At 36.7% G+C, this 21,634-nt stretch overlaps 1 protein-coding gene and 1 pseudogene across 1 annotated transcript in view; both read left to right on the forward strand.

Annotated features, from left to right (window-relative positions):
• The window catches only part of MALRD1 (MAM and LDL receptor class A domain containing 1), a 759,741-nt gene that overhangs the window by 551,226 nt on the left and 186,881 nt on the right, over nucleotides 1-21,634 (forward strand). Inside the window, exon 34 of the mRNA XM_029955581.1 lies at nucleotides 8,179-8,336. Within this exon, the coding sequence (XP_029811441.1) occupies nucleotides 8,179-8,336 (158 nt within the window). The remainder of the gene's footprint in view (nucleotides 1-8,178; nucleotides 8,337-21,634) is intronic.
• LOC115305819 lies at nucleotides 605-697 on the forward strand (annotated as a pseudogene).

Consider the following 21,634-nt stretch of genomic DNA (forward strand, 5'->3'; position numbering starts at 1 on the left):
CCTACTTCCCAGTCAGTATGTGTTTCTCTCTCTGCCCCTCCCTCACTCATTCTCTCTCTCTCTCTCTCTCTCAAAAATAAACATTTTTTAAAAACTAAAAATAAAATCTTCCAAATCAGAAAGGACTAGATTTCAGTGGATTTACTGGTGAATTCTCCCAAACATTTAAAGATGAAATTATACCAGCTATGTATATTCCAGAAAATACAAGCAAAAGAAACATTTATTGACCTTATTCTATGAGACCAGCATTTCAAATAAAGAACAAAGACATTACACAAAAGGTAAACTACAAGTAAATATCTCTCATCAACATAGATAGAAAAGTTGTCAACAAAATATTAGTAAATCTAATGAAAACAAATATATATATGCAGCAAAACCAAATGGGAATTATTCCAAGTATGTCAGCCTGGCTTGTTATTTGAAATGCAATTAGTATAATCCATTACATCAACAGAGTAAATCAGAAAAATTAAATAATCATAACAATAGATGCAGAAAAAGCATTTGACAAAATCCAACATTTGTTTGTGATAAAATACCTCAGTAAACTAAGAATTAAGGTGAAATCCCTAATTTGGTAAAGAATTTCTACACTGTTTGCTTCTGCAGCACAATATAATTGAAATGATACAGAGAAGATTAGCATGGCCTCTACATAAAGATGACACATGAATTCATTTTATATATATATATATAATGAAAATGTATTTATATATATATTTATATATATATATATATTCCACATTTTTGTGGAAATAATCATTGATAATACTGTATTATATATTTGAAATTTACTGTGAGAATAGATCTTAAGCATTCACACACACACAAAGTAAATATGTTTGGTGATGGATATGTTAATTAACTCTGTTGTGGGAATCCTTTCACGATGTGTACATGTATCAAATCATCATTTTGTACACTTTAACTATATTTCAATTGTGTTGTCATCAAGACAGCATGGTACTAGTACAAGAACAGACACATAGATCAATAGAACAGAGTAGAAAGTCCAGAAATAGACCCACAACTATACGGCCAACTCATTTTCAGCAAAGCAGAAAAGAATATCCAGTGGAAAAGAGACAGTCTCTTCAACAAATGGTGTTGGGAATATTGGATGGCAACATGCAGAGGAATGAAACTGGACCCCTTTCTTATACCATACACAAAAGTAAATTCAAAATGGATGAAAGATCTAAAAGTGAGACACCTATTTTCCTAATTCACCTTAACAAAAGAAAAGATAAAAACCATATGATCTTGTCAATAGATGCAGAAAAAGTATTTGACAAAATACAACATCCCTTCTTAATAAGAGCACTCGAAAAAGTCAGGATAGAAGGAACTTACTTAAACAGTATTAAACAATTTATGAAAAGCCCACAGCTAATATCATCCTCAATAGGGAAAAACTGAGAGCTTTTCTCCTGACATCAGGAACATGAAGGGATGTCCACTCTCACCACTGTTGTTTAATATAGTGCTGGAGGTCCTAGCATCAGCAATCAGACAACAAAAGGAAATAAAAGGCATCAGAATTGGCAAAGATGAAATCAAACTTTCCCTTTTCACAGATGACATGATACTCTACATGGAAAACACAATAGACTCCACCAGAAGCCTTCTAGAACTGATCCATGAATTTAGCAAAGTCTCAGGGTACAAAATCAATATAAAACTGGTTGCATTTTTTACACCAAAAATGAAGCAACAGAAAGAGAAATCAAGAAATTGATCCCATTCACAATTGCACAAAAAACCATAAAATACCTAGAAATAAATCTAACCAAAGATGTAAAAGACCTATATGATGAAAACTATAGAAAGCTTATGAAGGAAATTGAAGAAGACACAAAGAAATGGAAAAACATTCCATGCTGATGGATCAGAAGAATATTGTTAAAATGTCACCATTACCCAAAGCAATCTACACATTCAATGCAATCCCCATCAAAATTGTACCAGCATTCTTCTCAAAGCTAGAACAATTTATCTTAAAATCTGTATGGAACCACAAAAACGCTGAATAACCAAAGTCATATTGAAGAAGAAAACCAAAACAGGAGGCATCACAATCCCAGACTTTAGCCTCTACTACAGAGCTGCCATCATCAAGCCAGTATGGTATTGGCACAAAAACAGACACACAGACCAATGGAATAGAATAGAGAACCCAGAACTGGGCCTACAAATGTATGGCCAATTAATTTTTGACAAAGCAGGAAAGAGTATCCGATGGAAAAAAGACAGTCTTTTTAACAAATGGTGCTGGGATAACTAGACAGCAACATGCAGAAGAATGAAACTAGACCACTTTCTTACACCATTCACAAAAATAAATTCAAAATGGATAAAGGACCTGAATGTGAGATAGGAAACCATCAAAACCCTCGAGGAGAAAGCAGGAAATAACCTCCTTGACCTCATTCGCACCAATTTCCTACTTGACACATCTCCAAAGCAAGGGAATCAGGAACAAAAATGAACTATTGGACCTCATCAAGATAAAAAGCTTCTGCACTGCAAAGGAAACAATCAAAAACCTAATAGGCAATCGATGAATAGGAAAAGATAGTAGCAAATGGCATATCAGATAAAGGGCTAGTATCCAAAATCTACAAGGAACTCACCAAGCTCCATACTGGAAAACATGAATAATCCAGTGAAGAAATGGGCAGAAGACTTTAACAGACACTTCTCCAAAGAGGACATTCAGATGGCCAACAGGCACATGAAATGATGCTCAGCGTCACTCAGCATCAGGGAGATACAAATCAAAACCACACTGAAATACCACCTCACACCGGTCAGAGTGGCTAAAATGTTTTAGCTTATGGGCAAGTAATAAATTGTATCATTTATCTTGAATGTATCATAGATAAGCTGCTATATAATGATTGCCACTTCAGATAGCTGTGAAATTAGGTGAATAACTAGTTGTTACTTAACCTTCTAATTTCTGTATAAGTCTAATTACATGAAATGGAAGTTGGGGTTCTGATTTTTTACTTTGCTTATCCATTTGGAGTGTCATTGTAACTACTGTACTGTAAATGATGGAAAATAATTGCATATGTTAAAAATAGTGTTATATTCTAAAAAATAATAATAATAAATAAAGTTACAAAAAAATAAATGAACAAACCAAGAGACTATAGATGCTGGTGAAAATGTGGAAAAATGGGCACCCTCGTACACTGTTGGTGGGAATGTAAACTGGTACAACTGCTCTGGAAAACAGTGTGGAGGTTCCTTAAAAAACCATCAGTAGAACTCCCTGATGACCCAGCAATAGCACTACTGGGGGTCTATCCAAGGGATACAGAAGTGCTGATGCATAGGAGCACATGTACCCCAATGTTCGTAGCAGCACTTTCAGCAATAGCCAAATAATGGAAAAAGCCTAAATGTCCATCAACTGATGAGTAGATAAAGAAGATATGGTTTATCTATACAATGGCATACTACGTGGCAATGAGAAAAATTAAATCTGGCCATTTGTAGCAAAATGGATGGCACTAGAGGGAGTCCTGCTAAGCGAAATAAGTCAGGAAGAGGAGGACAGATACCATATGTTGTCACTCACAGGTCTAACAGGAGAAACCTAATAGGAGACCATGGGAATGGGAAAGGGGATAAAAGAGTTGGGGAGAGGGAGTGAGGCAAATCATGAGAGACTTTTGAATGCAGAGAACAAACTGAGGGCTAAAGAGGGAGGGGGAAGGGGGGGGTGATGGTCATGGAAAGGGGCACTTGTGGGGAAGAGCACTGTGTGCTATATGGAAACCAGCTTGGTAATAAACTACTAATAAAAAAATAAATTTAAAAAATAAGTAAAAGTGAGACAGAAAACAATCAAAATCCTAGAGGAGAACACAGGCAACAATTTCTCTGACCTCAGTTGTGGCAACTTCATACTAGACACGTCATTGAAGGAAAGGAAAACTGAAGCAAACAATGAACTACTGGGACATCATCAAGAGAATAAGCTTCTGCACAGCAGAAGACACAATTAACAAAACTAAAAGCCTATGGAATAGGAGAAGATATTTGTAAGTGGCATATCTAATAAAGGGTTGGTATCCAAAATCTATAAAGAACATATCAAACTCCCCAACCAAAAGACAAACAACACAAGTAAGAAATGGACAGAAGATATGAAGAGACAGTTTTCCAAAGATGACATCCAAATGGCTAAGAGGCACATAAAAAGATGTTTAGCATAACTCATCATCAGGGAAATACAAATTGAAACGACAATTAACAATCACCTCACACCTGTCAAATTGGCTAAAATTAAGAACACAAGAAACAATAGTTTTTTGGCCAGGGTGTGGGGAAAGGGGTACCCTGTTGCACTGTTGGGAATGAAAATTGGTGCAACCATTCTGGAGGTAGGGAAGTTCTTCATAAAACTAAAAATAGAAGTACACTATGATCCAGCAATTGCACAATTAGGTATTTACCACGGGGATACAAAAATAAAGATTCAAATGGGTACATGCACCCCAGTGATTACAGCAGCATCATTATCAACAATAGCTGAACTATGGAGAGAGCTCAGATGTCCATCGATTCATGAATGGATAAGGAAGATGTGATATATCTATATCTATAGATCTATAGATAATAGACCATATAGATATAAATAAAGATCTATAGACATAGATATAATGTAATATTACTCAGCCATCAAAAAGAATGAAATATTGCCATTTGTAATGACATGGATGGAGATAGAATATATTATGCTAAGCAAAGTAAGTCAATCAGAGAAAGACAAATATATGATTTCACTCACCAAAAAGATATAAATAAATAGGAAGATATTCCATGTTATTGGATGGGAAGAAACAATATTTGAAGATATCAGTTCTTCACAATTTGATGTATACATAAAATGTAATTCCAGTCAAAACTCCAGCACATAATTTTGTAGATATCAACAAACTGACTTTAAGTTTATATGAAGAGACAAAAAGTCCCAGAATAACTAATACAATATTGGAGTATAAAAACAAAGTTGGAGGAATTATAATACCTTATTTCAAGACTTACTATAAGGCTATAATAATCAAGACATTGTGATATCGGTTAAATGATAGATAAGTAGACGAATGTTACAGAACAGAGAGAGCTCAGAAATGGACCCACATAAATAGGATCATCTGATACTGACAAAGGAAAAAGGCAATTCAGTAGAGAAACTGTTGTCTTTTCAACAAATGGTGTTGAAACAACTGGACATCCATATGCCCCCCAAAAAAATCTTGACACAGAACTTAAACTTTTCATGGAAATTAATCCAAAGTGGATTATAAACCTAAAAGTAAAACTTAAACTATAAAACTCCAAGAAGACAAAATACAGCATTTAGGTGTCTTTGGGTTTGTTGACGAGTTTTCAGAGACATTACTTCAGTTGTGAATGAAAAAAAATTGGGGAGTTGCACTTCATTAAAAGTAAAACTTCTAGGGGCACATGGGTGGCTCAGTCATGTGAGCATCCAACTCTTGATTTGGCTCAGGTTATGATCCCAGGATCCTGGGATCAAGCTTTGCTTAGGCTCGACAAGGAACATGGAGCCTGCTTAGGATTCTTTCTCTCACTCCCTCTGCCCCTTTCCCCTGCTCATGTGCACTGTTTCTCTCTCAAAATAAGAAAAAAAACAAATGAAAACTGCTGCTCTGCATAAGACACTATTAAGAAAAAAGGTAAGACAGCAACTGGGAAAATGATCCGAGGGTTGAAGGCGGAGGGGGAGGGGGAAGGGAGGTGATGGTAATGGAGGAGAGCACTTGTGGGGAAGAGCACTAGGTGTTATATGGAAACCGATTTGACAATAAACTATTAAAAAAAAGAGACAGCAACTGGGAGAAGATTTGCAATCACATATCTGAGAAAGGACTGTGCCCAAAATATAAAAATAATGCTTAAACATAACAATAAAAAAAACAATAAAGACAACAGATCCGAGCACATACCTTATTGAAGAACATATACAGGTGGCAGAGAAGTATAAGAACAAAAATGGTGAACAATATGTTATCAGGAAAATGCAAATTGACATGAAAATGAGATACCAGTGCATACCTATTTCAATAGCTGCAGTCCAAAACACTGACAACACCAAATGCTGATGAGGAGAAAGAGGAATGGGGAGTCTCCTTCATTTTTATGGGGCTGCAGAATGGTACAGCCAATTTAGGAAGACGAGTTGGCAGTTTTTTACAGAACTAAACATACTCTTACCATGCAATCCAGTACTTGTGCTCCATACCAGATTCACAAGTGAGTTGAAAACTTATGTTTGCACAGAAATGTGCATACCATTGCGATAAGAGCTTTATTCGTAATGGCTAAAGCTTAGAAGAAACCAAGATGTCCTTCATAGGTGAATGAAAAAACCAATGGTGGTATATCTATACAAAGTAATATTATTCAGTGATAAAAAGAAATGAGCTAGCAAACCACAAGAAGATATGGAAGAACTTTAGATGCATATTGCTAAGTCAAAGAAGCTAACTATAAAGGCTACATACTCTATCATTCCAACTATATGACAGAATAAAAAGACAAAACAATGGATATAGTAAGAAAATCAGTTGCCAGGCATTTGGTGGGGAGAGAGGGAGGAAAAGATGAAGAGATGGAATGTGGGATTTTAGAGCAGAAAAACTATCCTGTACAATCCTGTAATGATGCGTGCATGTCATTATACATTTGTCAAAGTCCATGGAATACATATGGGAAAGAATGGACCCTAATGTAAACTATGGACTTTAGTTAATAATTATGCATCAATATTGGCTCATTCATTAACTGTAACAAATGTACTGCACTAATGCAAGGTGTTAATAGTAGGCAAATTGCATGCGGTTGGTAGGAGGAGGTGGTGCGGGAACAGAACTCTATGATTCCTCTCAACTTCCTTTAAGCTATAAACCACTCAAAAATATAAATTCCATTATTATTATTATTATTATTATTATTATTATTATTTTTAATGGGTACAAGATCAAGCAATCCATTAAGAATTCCATCTCTATTTAGGCCTTATGAGGACTACAACCAGGCTGTCACATTTACCACATATTTGTATTTGCCAACTATCCATCTTGTAAAATAATGTTCTTTATGAACATGAACCGGCAAAAACTCGGGCCATCGGTTGGTGTGAATGTGATCACCTAACTCTCCTTTGCAGTTCACTCTACTTCTATTTTTAAACCTATTTCAAGGGATTGATGCATGAGTGTTCCTTCCACTGGAGAATTCAGTGTTGTGGGGGATGAAGGTAACTAACATACTAATTCCTCAAAAGGTACCAAACTTACCTGATGAGCAGCTCTTCAATAGGAAGGTTTCATAAAAGAAGCCTTTTGTACTATTAACTCACAATTCATGATTTGAAATCACATATCTCAGGAACATTACTAAAATGTCACTGGAAAAAGGGAAGACCTTTAATTAGAATATATTTTAATAGCTTTGATTTAAAACTACAAATATTTAACCTAAGAAAGTGTTTATATGTATAGTTTTTTTTTCATTCTTTCCTAGTAAAAGCCATGAAGGGAATAGTCGCTATGATGAATCCTGCCATTGATGTCTGCCGAAAAACAGATCCATTTGTGTTTAAATGGAGAGATCTTTCATATACTGATGCAGTTAAGGAGAATAGAAGTTATCACTCAGAAAAAAATAGTGTGGTGACTTTCAGAATTATTTTTTTTATGGTTACTGCCAGTCACTACTATTCTGATCAGTGTGGGAATCAGAGCAACTGAAAATAAGATACAGTACCAATCAGCCTCTAGTACCTGAGTCCCTGCTCTACTCACAGCATACAAAATATTTTACTTACTTGAAACTGAAAGGTTTGAGCAAGTTAGAAGAAAAGGAATATACCTTCAGAGTCAACAGAAATATTTGATCACTTAATTCAAGGGTCAGGTGAATTTTGTGAATCATATAATCATAGTGACTTTCTTCTTTTTTGGTTCAAAAGAATGAAACATTATTGATAGATGACTGCATAGAAAGAAAATGAGTTGTGTTTAATTGTGTGTGGGTGGGAGGTGAAATTTTCACACAGTTTAAATATATTCTGCCTCACGCTGTAAGATATATCATTGTACTGATAGAGTTGTATTCATCTATTTCAAGGGAGCGGCCAGCACTTCCTGTATGTCAACTCATCTGGCCCCAAAGAAGGCCACACAGCAAGAATCACTACTTCACAATACTTTCCGGCAAGCCTCGGAGTGTGTACCGTTCGGTTCTGGTTCTACATGGTTGATCCAGGAAGTGCGGGGATATTAAAGGTATGAAAGGAAGGCAGAGATTCATGTTTCACTGAAATATTCATAAAATGTGTTTAAGCATTTTTGAAAAATATCACAACACCAATGTTGATTCCATTAATCTCTCATTTCTTTCTGGGACAGTGGGACTTTGGCAACCAGTGCTGTCATTCATCTTGATCTCATTCAAGATTGATCTCATTCATGGCTGCCACCTGAACTCAATTATGGTGTATGCTATTTAAGGATCATCTAGAGATAAAAGAGTATGGACAAATTCCGCATGCATCCTCTACGAACAATTTAGATAGGGAAAATGAGGATGTGATGGGAAGGATAATAATAACAAGAATTTTCTTCCCCAAACAAGGTAAAGGCAAAGACTTTTAAGATCTTAAGCATATCTCAGCTTACCCTAGAAACAGCAGGTTTGCTCCCTTTTGATTAATTTGAGACAAGATTCTGCATCAAACACAAGTGTCTTTGAAGAAGGAGGTTGCTACATTTTTACTTTTCATCATATGAAATATCAGCAAGCTTTTTAATCAGCCAGAAGCAATTTTGAAATCTTGATTTCTAATTGAAAGATTATGTATCAGAACCTGGTGTTATTGCTTTATAATTAGGCGACCACCTGGTGTCTGAATAAATATAATTGGAATCTTTGACTTTATCTCACATATTGTCTCTTGTAAACAATAGCAGTTATTAAGTGATTCCTATCTTTCAGGCTGGATATTGTAGACTTTGTATGTGCTCTCCCTTTTGATTCTCCTATTCACCTTATGAGGTAGTTTATTTTCCTCAATTTTATAATTTAAAAAAAAAGGCCATTGATAGAAAAGAGAGCTTTTCAAGTAAAAATACAGAGAATTTGTGCTGATTCTACATGGATGTCTGTTTTCCTAAAGAGAAGCCAGCAAAAAACAACAGAAAAAGATTCATTATTAACTGTTTAGAAATATGAGTAAGTGAAGATCGTGTGAAGATTTTGGATTTTTTTCATTGTTTCCATATACAATATATGAAAACTCAGTAGCAGGATGCCTGGGTGGCTCAGTCGGTTAAGCATCTGACTTCGGCTCAGACCATGATCTCACGGTTCGTGGGTTCAAGCCTTGCATCAGGCTCTGTGCTGACAGCTAGCTCAGAGCCTGGAGCCTGTCTTCATGAACCAGGAGATCATGACCTGAGACTAAATCGGATGCTTAACCGACTGAGCCACCCAGGCACCCCGCTACTGATGCTTTAAAGCGCAGATTGCTGCAGTTGAAGAGGACTCATGTCAGTGGTTGTTACATATGGAAGCAAATACCAACGGAAAGGTCAAGAGACTTTTCAATACAACATAAGGAGATTTCAGTCATTCGCTGACAAAATGTTTCTTCCTCAATTCAAAAAGAGCATCCTTATATCTTTTAGCTCTTCACCAGCTAGTCAGTTAGTGCTACAGCCTGGGTGTCCCCCCCATCACCAAATACATATGTGAAATCCTAAAACAGCTATTTCAGTTACCCATTGCTTTTAGCCATGTTTCTATAAACATTCAAACTTTGACAAGAAACATTGGCCTCACGTCTTGATGTTTGAGACCTTGCTTCTGGTGACTAGGGTTTTTTTCTAACCAGAGAGCAGCAGATAAGTGTAGCAATGCCTTGACATTCCAGGTAGTGCTCAGAGATGTCTCCTGTGAAGAATAGTGTAGGGGAGTCATACAGCCTGCCATCCGCTTCACGTAGAGAAATCACCCGCTGTACTACAAATTGTCTTGATAGGGTTGACCGTCATTGTAGGTTGCTTTTACCACCTCAACAGCTGACTCAAGACATAGCCTTATCTAGTATTTGGTGCAGGTTATAGGAGGATTTGTCTTTCTTCTGCATTACAAGTCATAAGGATGTAGGCTAGCTTTGGGCTATTGGAGGCCATCTCTCCCAATGTGGGGAGAGGGACTGTCTGAGAAAGAAGCTAATACAGAGAAGGACCATGACTAAAGAAAGAGGAAGAAACAGAATGGTTTTTGTTCTGTTGAAATCCTGTATCCTACTTTGTCTAAGACAGTAAAATTATTTTTGTCTCTTGCAATTGAAAGCTCCTAACTAACCGAAATCTAAGAGAACCTCTTTTCATGATATATCTTTATGTCGCTGATGAACAAGGGACAAGTCTTTCTTTCTCAGCTATTGGTCTGGAAAATCATGTGTGTGTGTGTGTGTGTGTGTGTGTGTGTGTGTGTATAATAGAAGAAGGTATATATATATGTGTGTATATATAATCTTTGTGTGTATATATATACACACATATACATAATATATATTTTTATATGTGGTTCTGAAGCACGTGGTACATTATAATTATGCTTATCTGAAACTATTTCTTAAATTAATTACATTAATCCTTTAGAAGGATATGGCAAAGAAAATACCTAAGGTGAAGTTTATAGAAGAGAGCCTAGGAGGCTATAAAAATAGCAAGGTAGTCCTAAGAGAGATTTAAAATTGTAGTTTGTCATAGGATGCTTTCTTGTCAGCACAAATTTTATGCAATTGTATTAAGTGCTATGCATCCCTGGGGCGCCTGGGTGGCTCAGTCAGTTGGGCCTCCAACTTCAGCTCAGGTCATGATCTCATGGTTCGTGGTTTTGAGCTCCGTGTCAGGCTCTGTGCTGATAGCTAGCTCAGAGCCTGGAGCCTGCTTTGGATTCTGTGCCTCCCTCTCTCTCTCTGACCCTCCCTTGCTCGCACTCTGTCTCTCTGTCTCTCAAAAATAAATAAATGTAAAAAGAAAATTTTAAAGTGCTATGTATCCCTAGCCCTTCTGTGTTTTGTTCTGTATCCAGAGAACTACACATCCCAGGCTCCTTTGCTCTCTGCTTTCCTGCATGGGTTTGGCCAAAGATCTGAGAGCAGGAAGACTAGACAGACCTTTCTGCTCTCCCTATCCCTTCCTTCCTCACCTCCTCCTCCTCTCCCTCTCCTCTCTCCTCCCCTCCCCTCTTTTGCCCTCTCTTCCCCTCTCCTCTCCTTCCTTCTCTCATTCTATAGGCTGAGTTTCTAACTACATTCCATACATGACCCAGGTAAGCCCTGCCTCCACTCAGTGTGCCTGCCAAACTCCATCTTCCAGCAACTCAGTTTCAGTGACTACCTCTCTTTGTTTGACTCTCTAGTTTTAGAAGTAAAAGACTATGTTCGTTAGAAGCTTCATGATTTCCTTGGTGATTTCTCACCTTTTCCATAAACTTCATAACCATTTCTCTTCATTAAGGTTTCTCTAATGAAATCCTGTCATTTGTAGCAACGTGGATAGAACTCGAGGGTATTATGCTAAGTAAATAAGTCAGTCAAACACCGATATCATGAGGGAAGGGAAGGGGGAAAATAGTTTCAAACAGAGAGGGAGACAAAGCACAAGAGACTCTTAAATACAGAGAACAAACTCAGGGCTGATGGAAGGGCGGGGGACAGGGAGAAATGGGTGATGGGCAATAAGGAGGGCACTTGTTGGGATGAGCCCTGGGTGTTATATGTAAATGACGAATCCCAGGAATCCACCCCCCAAACCAAGAGCGCACTGTATACACTGTAGGTTAGCTAATTTGACAATAAATTATATTAAATAAAATTTTAAAAAATAACAAATTTTTAGGCAGTCAAAAAAGAAAATACATTAGTTTATATTTTCTAGTTTGACTCTATCTGCTATGAGTGCCTGCCCTAAAGAAAACAGTCTTTTGCAGATATTAATTCATGACATAATGAAAAAATTTTAATTGAAGTCCAGTCAGTTTAAATTGCTCCTCCTTATATTAACTTATTAAAACCTTGCCCTTCAGTTGGGGAATATAGAAAACACATTTTTTTAAAATGCAAATATGAAAACCTCAATCTGTGATACAGTACTTTGGAGCAAATAAAACCGTTTTCTGTAATAAATAGTTACACATAGTCTGCTGAGAGAGTTATTTTATACTGAATGATAAGAAAGTCTGAGAAAGATGACATTTGATTTTGTGCTTTAAAAAAAAAAAAAGAAGCCATCCTTGTGGGCATCTGGAGTAAGAATGTTCTAGGAAGACAGAACAAGCTAGTGAAAAAGCTCACACAGAAGGTATTTGAAGGCGGGCATAGCTAGAGTGAAATAAGCAAGAGACAATGAGATGATGAAACAGGTGAGAGTCGGCCCATGTGTGGGGCCTTGTAGGGACACGGGGAATTCGATTTTATTGGAAGAACCCCAGGAAGTCACCGGAGAGGGTCTTAGTCATCGTGGGCTGCTATTACCAATTACTGCGGACTGGGTGACTTAAACAACAGAAATTTCTCATGATTCTAGAGTCTGAGAAGTCCAAGTTTAAGGGACTGACCACTGGTTCCTGGTGTGGAGCCTCTTCCTGGTTTGCAGATGGTTGCCTTCTGGCTGTGTGCTCACCCGACAGGAGGAGAGATCATCTCTCCCGGGTCTCTGCGTATAAGGATAGTCAACCCATTCATGGCGGCTCTACCCTTATCACCTAATTGCCTCCCCCAAACCCCACCTCCACTGGGGTTTGGGGCTTCGATATGTGAACTGGGGTTGGAGGGACATGTTCAGTCCGTGGAGAGACTATTAAATTGTGGAATAATATAACCTCCTTTGAAAGTTTAAGAGATCTGTCTGGCTGCTGTGTGGAAAGGGGTGGGGACTGGTAGGTGGGAGGCGGCCAGAGGTAGGAGTGCAAAAGGAGGCAAGTTAGATGATTTCCAGGACCCCGGAGCAGAGAAAATGTGGCTTCTTTTAAAGTGAAGTGTATGGGGCACCTGGGTGGCTTAGTCGGTTAAGCGTCTGGCTTCAGCTCAGGTCATGATCTCAGGGTTCGTGGGTTCGAGCCCCGCATCGGGCTCTGTGCTGACAGCTAGCCTGGAACCTGCTTTGGATTCTGTATCTCCCTGTCTCTCTGACCCTGCCCTGCTTGCGCTGTCTCTCTGCCTCTCAAAAATAAATAAAAAACACTAAAAAAAAAATTAAAGTGAAGTGTAAGGGTAAACTGGGAAGCTATTTCCACACATGATGTTTATTTAGATCTTCACTGGCATATAAGATTATTTTCTAAATAAGACAAACTTTAATTTTATTAGGGTATTAATGAAGGGCAGAATATGAAGCCAAAGTAGACAAAACATGTACAGTCAATGAGATCACGGTGACATTCAATTATGATTTTTATTACATTTTAGGATAAAAAGCCAAACAATTCAGATTTATCCCAGCCTGCAAAGTTGACAAAATAGCCTGCATAAAGAAGGCATGTGTTTATAAGAACTAGGAACCCTTATATAAAAAAATAATATTCAGAATAGTAAATGGATAATATTTTGGAATAATAAAATGTTCGTACAGGCATCAGTGTTCTTTGGTTCAAAGGCTTGGGAAATAAAAGAATAATGGTAATACATACTTTATTTTCTAGGTCAGTTTTTTTTATGTCTTTCAGTTATCTACCTATATAAAATTAAAAGCACTCCTTAAAATGATGCTGGTCACATTTTGATCCACATTGCTAAAAGAGCCCTAAGTGAACCAAATAATTTCCCATGAGATTACTTAGTTCCATTAGTTCAACTTCCTAGCTTCTGGCTTGTTGTGATATTTAGCTAATTCAGGTAAGTTATTTAATGTCTATGAAAAGAGGTAAAGTTACAGGAAAAGAGAATTTCTTTAACAATGACCGATCTGCTTTTATTATTCCAGACTCATTTTTAAAGACACAGAAAGGAAATCAATAGGGAATTTTTGGAATTGATACTTTTCATCACAGTTTTTTTTTTTGTACTTGACAGAAATGTGTAATTGCTCAGGGGGAAAAAGGAACTAAAACTTCCTTCAGCAATAACAGGTGAATTAAATGGTCTTCAAAAAGCCTCTTGTTCATATTTCAGAACAGTTAGCCTCCTGTGTTAAAATGATCTTTACTTTAGAGTTGAGTTTTAGACCCAAATGATTTCTGCTAAAACCTGTGGAAATTATCACGTAAATGTTCCATTCAGGAAAGCATTGTTCTTATGGTGCGATGCTTGCAAATTTTGTCTTGCTTTGTTTTAATGTGATGTTTAGGAAGATAGAGCAGAGAAAACGAAAAATATCAGATGGTTAATATGTGCCATACACTAAGGTCATATATACATATGATCTTCACAACCTCCAGTGGGGCAGATACTGACATGATCTACATTTTAACACGTGACATAGTTGAGATCAAGAAAGGGTCAGGAACGTGTGCAAGGTCATAGAGCTGGGAGATGGCAGGTCAGGGTGTCCGCAGATCTGCTGGTTCCAGTCTGCGCTTTTAACTACTCTGCTATACTGCCTTTTAGAACTGGTTGATTATTTTTATGGTACATTTTATGCTCTATATTTTTATTATTCAAATCATATTTTATTTTATAGCAATAGTTATTCTTTAAATGGTACTTTGCATATTTTATGTTCTGCATATTGTAGTCTTCAGAATAAATTTGGCTTGAATTGCAAGTTTTACCAAGAAAAATGGCATAATCATTATTTAAATAGTCAGATGTGCCTTTTAAATGTGTAGTGTGTGTAAGATGCCGTGGTGGATGCCAAAGGTATTTGTTTTGCCTATCATTTAATCCTTCTTTTCTGCCACTTGTAGTGATTAACTTTTTATTTTTTAATAATTATTTATTTTTGAGAGAGAGAGCGCACGCAAGCAGGGGAGGGGCAGAGAGAGAGGGAGACCCCGAATCTGAAGCAGACTCCAGGCTCTGAGCTGTCAGCACAAAGAGGACATGGGGCTTGCACTAACAGTGAGATCACGACCTAAGCTGAAATCAGACACTTAACTGGCTGAACCACCTAGGTGCCCCCGATTAACTTTTGAATGAGCCCTTCAACGATAAGAGCCATCGAGACTATATTTTATTATACTGATTAATGCCTTCTTTGGTCAGCTTTGGAATCCTCTTGAGTTTTCCTTAGACTTGTATCTGCCCTGTTAAAAGAAATAGACTTTTCAGGGCTCTCCCTCTCTCGAATAGTACAGGAGGAAATTCTGTTTATTTTCTGTGATGCTTCCAGAATTCTGAACTTCAGAATGAGAAGTTTGGTAGATGGGGAAAATAGTCTCACCTCAATTTAGCCTTTTTTTCTTAAATGCAGAATGACCATGGGCCTCCTGGAGGGTGGGGCAGCGCAAATGCATGCTGCACCAGTACTGGCCAGGGACTCTGAGATATTCTCAAGACAGCATCTGATACACTACCTTCATCACCCGTATATAATAATATAATCATAAATCACTGAATAATAGGGGCGCCTGGTGGCTCAGTCAGTTGAGCATCCGACTTTGGCTCAGGTCATGATCTCACAGTTCTTGGATTCGAGCCCCGCGTCCATCTCTGTGCTGACAGCTCAAAGCCTGGAACCTGCTTCCTATGCTGTGTGTTCCTCTCTCTCTGCCCCTCCCCCACTTGTACTCTGTCTATCTCTCAAAAGTAAATAAATATTTTTTAAAAAATTTTAAAGATTCATTGTTTATAAATAATTGAATAACAGATCAATGAAATATACAGTGTATATATATATGTATATGTACACATATATACACACATAATGTGTATATGTGTGTGTGCATATATATGTGTGTGTATATATATATAGTCACTAGTAATTGAGGAAAAGTGTTTTAGATTTGCATTCATTTAATCAGGGCATTAGCTTACCTCTCAGTGCAGTGAAGTAATAATTTATAGAATGATAATCTGTGTTAATGAGTTGCCCATGAGGCTCTGGTTATTACATGAGATGTTATCACATAAATGCGGACCTAGCCCATTTCCTAATTATCACTAGTGCTGCAGAAATTCTTCCAGTCCTATGTTGAGTAAAAAGAGAAATGAGCAAAAATATAAAGTTTCCAAAGGGAAGTAAATATATTCAAAAAAGTTTAATGTATACTTGTATTTATAAAAATACGTATTCAGAATTAAATAGGTACTAGTTTGCACAGCATATGCTTAAGACAGTTTATAGATTTTTTTTTGTTCATTTTACTCTTAATGCTTAATTTTTAAATGTATTTTTGTGAAATGTTATTATGAAAGTTGTTGGGAGGCACTATCAGTATTGTCTATAATTTTATTCTTTTTAAAAGTACATTTTAACTAATGTTCCTGACTAACCAATTCTCTCATTTCTGTTAAATGCTGAACTTCATGCTCCTTGTTTGTACAAGTGATAGTATCCTGTTTCTGTGGCAGCTTTGAGAATACCATTAGATAATGTGTATGAAAGGAAATAATAATTAATACAAATAGCCCCTTGAATAAAAGGTAGAGAGATGTGTGTAGGAGCTGTCGAACACACTTAGCAAGTTTCTGCCCTCTAAACAGACTTGTAGAAGATCTGTATTGTACTCTAAATTTGAGCATTTCATACTATTTTAGGCAGAAATACGGAAAGTAATATACTAGGGCAGTAGTTCTAAATGTGTTACAGACATTGGTGTGGTGCAGGTAATATAAAAGAAGAATGGTTAAAATGAACTGAGGGTTTTTTTTAATGTTTGTTTATTTTGGGGAGGGACGGGCAGGAAGGAGAAAGAATCTGAAGCAGGCTCTGGGCTTTGTGCTGACAGCTCAGAGCCCGACAATGGGCTCAAACTCACCAACTGAGAGATGATGACCTGAGCTGAAGTAGGACGCTTAACCGACTGAGCCACCCAGGGGCCCTAAACCAAAGTATTTGGTTAGCAATGTCCTCCCTTTCTGAGAATAGACGGAAGTGTTTTCCTGTCTAATATCAGAATCCTATATTTTAATCTGATATGTCTCATTGATTAGGAGAGAAAAGTAAAATTACATCTGGTGTGCCAGGCATTTTGTTAGGTAGTTTACCACTTAGGAACCTGTAATAAGGTGCAATTCCCAGAGTGGATTAAACATATGTGTGTTACGTCTCACGTAGGAAGAACCACAGGTTTATGTTAAAAGCTTAGCAAAGGCAGGTGTGCAGATCTTTACAGCAATGATACTTTGATAATTCTATGCTGATGAGTGCTGTGTATCTTCCATCGTAGAATATAGCAAAATTAACTTTGGTTGGTAAAAACGCTGCCGTAAGTTGCTGTTATCTTACAAATGAAGAGGATTGGAAAATACCACAGGAAACGCAAAGGTTGACACTTGAGAGAAGGAGCTGATTTACGTTGACCTTCAAATTAAGACTTTCCCTTTAGAATATAATAAAACCAGCAAAAGAAAAGTGACCTGAAGTCAAAGAGCCATGCTGCTAAATATTAAAATCAAGCCACAGTTTTAAGACAGAGATGTGGGAATTTGCAGAAGAAGTTATTTCTGATACCTGCCTACAAACGGGCTAGGTGCAAAGTCACCTTGAGAAAGAACCAAAAGTCAGCTTTGCTTAGAAGTCTGAGTCCCAAGCTGAATACGACTTCTTTAAAAAAAAAAAAAAAGTAATGTATTCAAAGTTAAGGCAACTTTTCTTTTACATTTTTATTTCATGAAACTGTCAATGTCTTATAGACTCTGGTGTTAATTCTTTACTTAGGAAGCCCTTTCCTGTCATAAAGTAACAAAATATTTGTTTTAGTTATTACATAATTTTGATTTCTAGATGTAACTAATTAAGCCACTTATAATTCATTAGAAGCTCATTTTATTTTCCAAATCGCAAGCCAGTTCTTCCAACACCTTTGAGTCAGTACTATGTGCTCTCCCTGTTCATCTGACATACATTTGTTCCCATGTGTAAAATTACAAACATGTATTTGTAAATTTACTATGGATGTATGAAAGAATGCTTCTTTGGTACAAAGATAGACCTATAGAGTGATGGTAGAAATACAGAGATAAATTGAATCATACTCCTCTACATTGTTACTATTATCTATTTAATTTGTCAGGTTAGGAAATTCCATCAGCAAAATTATGAAAGCTTACACTTTGCTTTTACCGTCTCAGCCCTGTATATTTCAAAGCCATAATGCTGAATTCATAAAGATTCAACAGTTAAATATACTTGGGGAATTATAACTTTTATCGATACTAAATATCCCTTTTTATACTTTTCCTGAAATCTTTTTTTTCTTTTAATAATATGGAAGTTGTTACCATTGTAAAATAATTTTATTAGTGTTTTACTCATGCCTTTATTCTTAACTATGATACTTGGCCTTAGTGGTGTCAGTTATTAACAGAATGTGCCTGGATTGCTTGTTATTTCTTTCCCTGTAATCTGAGTTTCTGGTTTTTAAAAATTCGGTCCTTTTCACATGTGCTATTGTTTCATCATGATATAGACCTCTTTCTTGTGTGTTTTCTGTTTTTCCTTTGTTTATCTGTTTATTATTTTCTCCTTAACTCTCTCTTTAGTTGGGTTGATTGGATTTCCTTTATTCTTGCTTACTCCCAGGAAGTTTTAATTGCTATGTCTCTTTGTTTAAAGTGGACCCCAATTTTTATAAATCTGTTTAAAATATTTACCCATTACCATTGACAATAAATTGCATACTTCTACCCACCCCTTAAATAAAAGACAACCTCAGCAAGTTTTAATGACCCAACTTATCTTCCCAAGAAGCTTTATGGCTTATTTCTAATGACTAGAACCTTAGATTCAGGGTGTGAATAATTCATCTGCTTTCTTGACAGTCATATTCTTAAAACTGTGTACACCCCACTAGTACATAATTATCAAGTGTGTGTTTATACTATATAATCATATATGTTTTATAGTTATCTTTGCTCACTACTTTTTATCAATTCCTATACAATCTGCTATGTTGGATTATTTTCATGTGAAGCCATATTACTTTGCTAGGGCTGCTTTAATGAAATACCACAGATGGATTGATTTCCTGAGTCCTCTCTCCCTGGCATATAGATGATTGCCTTCTAGACATGTCCTCACATTGTGTCTCTTGTGTGCATGTCCCCTGTCTTCCTGTGTCCAAATGTCCTTTTCTTATGAAGACACCAGCAAGATTAGATTAAGGGCCATCCTAATGGTCTCCTTTTAATGCACTCATCTCTTTAAAGGCCCTATCCACAAATACAGTCACATTTTAAAGTACTGAGGTTTAAAGGTCAACATATGACCTCTGTTGGGGGGGCATATTCAGTCCTAACATGTTTTGCTCATACATTTCAGAAATTGTGCATCAATGGTAAGTTTTTTTAGTTCATAACTGAAAAAATGTGTGTATATACACACGCGCGCATGCGCGCGCACACACACACACACACACACACACACACACACACACACAAACACACCTATATTACAAAGGTAATTTGATTGTCCTTGGTTCAAAGTTAGTTTTTCTTAGGTAATTGAAGGCATTGCTGCAATGTATTCTAACATCCATTATCTCCGTGCCTTACAGAAGACAGCTGTCGGGTTAGATCTCCTCCAGGATCTTTACATATTTTACTTTTTTCTCAGGAAGTGGGTAAATATTCTTTTTATCCTTGGATTTCGTAAATCCCTACCAAAATTGGATGGGTCCTTATCATTTTTCATCTCAGGGAGATTTTCATATATAATTTATCTGATTATCTCCTTCTAGAAAAAAATCTGTGAGACAGACATGGAAAATTCTGTATCTGTCCTTGCTAACCCTTCATAAATATTCTCAAAGTTTCCGTCTCTTGGTTCTCTGGCATTGTGGTCTTAGAAGGATCACTTTGTTTAGTTTTCCAATCCACTGTTTGGAATTTAATCTGTATTGATTCTGCTCATCAGTTCTCTGAGGGTTTTATATTAGCAATAATTTTGTTAATTTCTAAGAACTCTAAATGTTTTTTTAAAAATATCAGCCTGTTCTATTTTATAGAAATGATGAATGCCCCAATATGTCAAGGGAATTAATGATATTTCTTTATTTTCTTTCCGATTTATTCTGTTAGCAGCCATCCTCACGGTGCTCAGTATTCTGTTGAATATAATGTCTCTCCTGAAGAATTTTTCTCAATTCTCAGGTTATTTACTAACAGTTTTCTGTTCCTATAGGTAGATAAATCTAGGTTGAATACTATTACTGTATGTACTTTATAGCCTCCCGCTCAGGAAGAAATTTTGCTCCCTTAGCAGAGAATACGTGTTCTGATTCAAGATCTCTAGTTTTCTGCTCTAGTGTAAAGAGTTGTGTTTTCCAGCAGGTTTACTTTGTGGTGCATTGGTAGCTTCTTTATTTGTTGGAGGAGGTAAAGTTTTTGACAGCAGTCATAAGGGACCACCACCTCACTTCTACGGTCCATTTGCCCTCTCGCGGAAACTCAAGAGTGAGCTTACCCACCCTGGGTGTTCTAAGTATGAATGCTAGAGTCAACAGCTTCTCACACCGGGATTGACCTAGGCTTTTAGGAAGTCCTTTGGTTAATTTGGTGACACATGCATAGCTCCTTCAATTTGTTCTCCGTCAGTTTGGGTTATTCTGGAGTTCTACTGGGAACACTTTCTTGTACATCTTTATTTCACCTACAGGTGTTGGTAAATTTCTCAATTTTGTGTATTCTTACAAGTTTTCCTTTGGTTTAAATCTTACAGAAAGTCCTTAAAAATTAATTTTTGTTTGTATATTGGTACCTGTACCCATGATTTTCTGGTAGTTCCGTGGATTTATTTCAGGATTTTTCCTGTCTTTGTGGTGGAACATTTTTGAAGAAGATAGGTAAATGTGTGTTTTCAGTTAGCAATCTGAGCCAGAGTCCATTTTTTTTCATGTATTTACAATTTTGCAGAATATCCACTCACAGTTCCATTTTTTTCCCTCTTTGCTGTTCTTCAGTGTAACTTCTCCTTCATTTTCAGGAAGGTTGTTTGAAAGCATTTTGAAGTTAGTCTGTACAGTGATACAACTAATATCGAATGCTACCTGGGTTATTCTGCTATTAAGCGACATTTGGTTGCTTCTTTATTTCTGATTACTCCTCAGTAGTCTGCCTCTTTCAAAGAAAGTGAAGTTAATGTTATAGAACTACATGGAAATCAGCCATTTCAATTTCTACATGGATAGTAGCTGTAATTTTTCCTCAGTAAATCCTTCTCTGATACAGTCTGTGATGCTTATTGCAAACTGAGTGATTTTCAGGAAAAGTAATCAAATGGAATATAGGAAACCTTTGTCCTAGACCCAGCTTTCTAAGTTACTAATGACTGGAAACTTGGAGTATTTCTAAAGCTCTTCTGCTCTCATTCCCCTTTTTTATAATGCTTTTGTAAAAGATCTGAAAAACCTGAAATTGCATTCTGAAATCATTTTTTTAAATTTCACAAGAGTATCAGCTTTTCATAATGAA

Source organism: Suricata suricatta, chromosome 10, assembly GCF_006229205.1.
Source record: "Suricata suricatta isolate VVHF042 chromosome 10, meerkat_22Aug2017_6uvM2_HiC, whole genome shotgun sequence".
Classification (NCBI taxonomy): Eukaryota; Metazoa; Chordata; class Mammalia; order Carnivora; family Herpestidae; genus Suricata; species Suricata suricatta.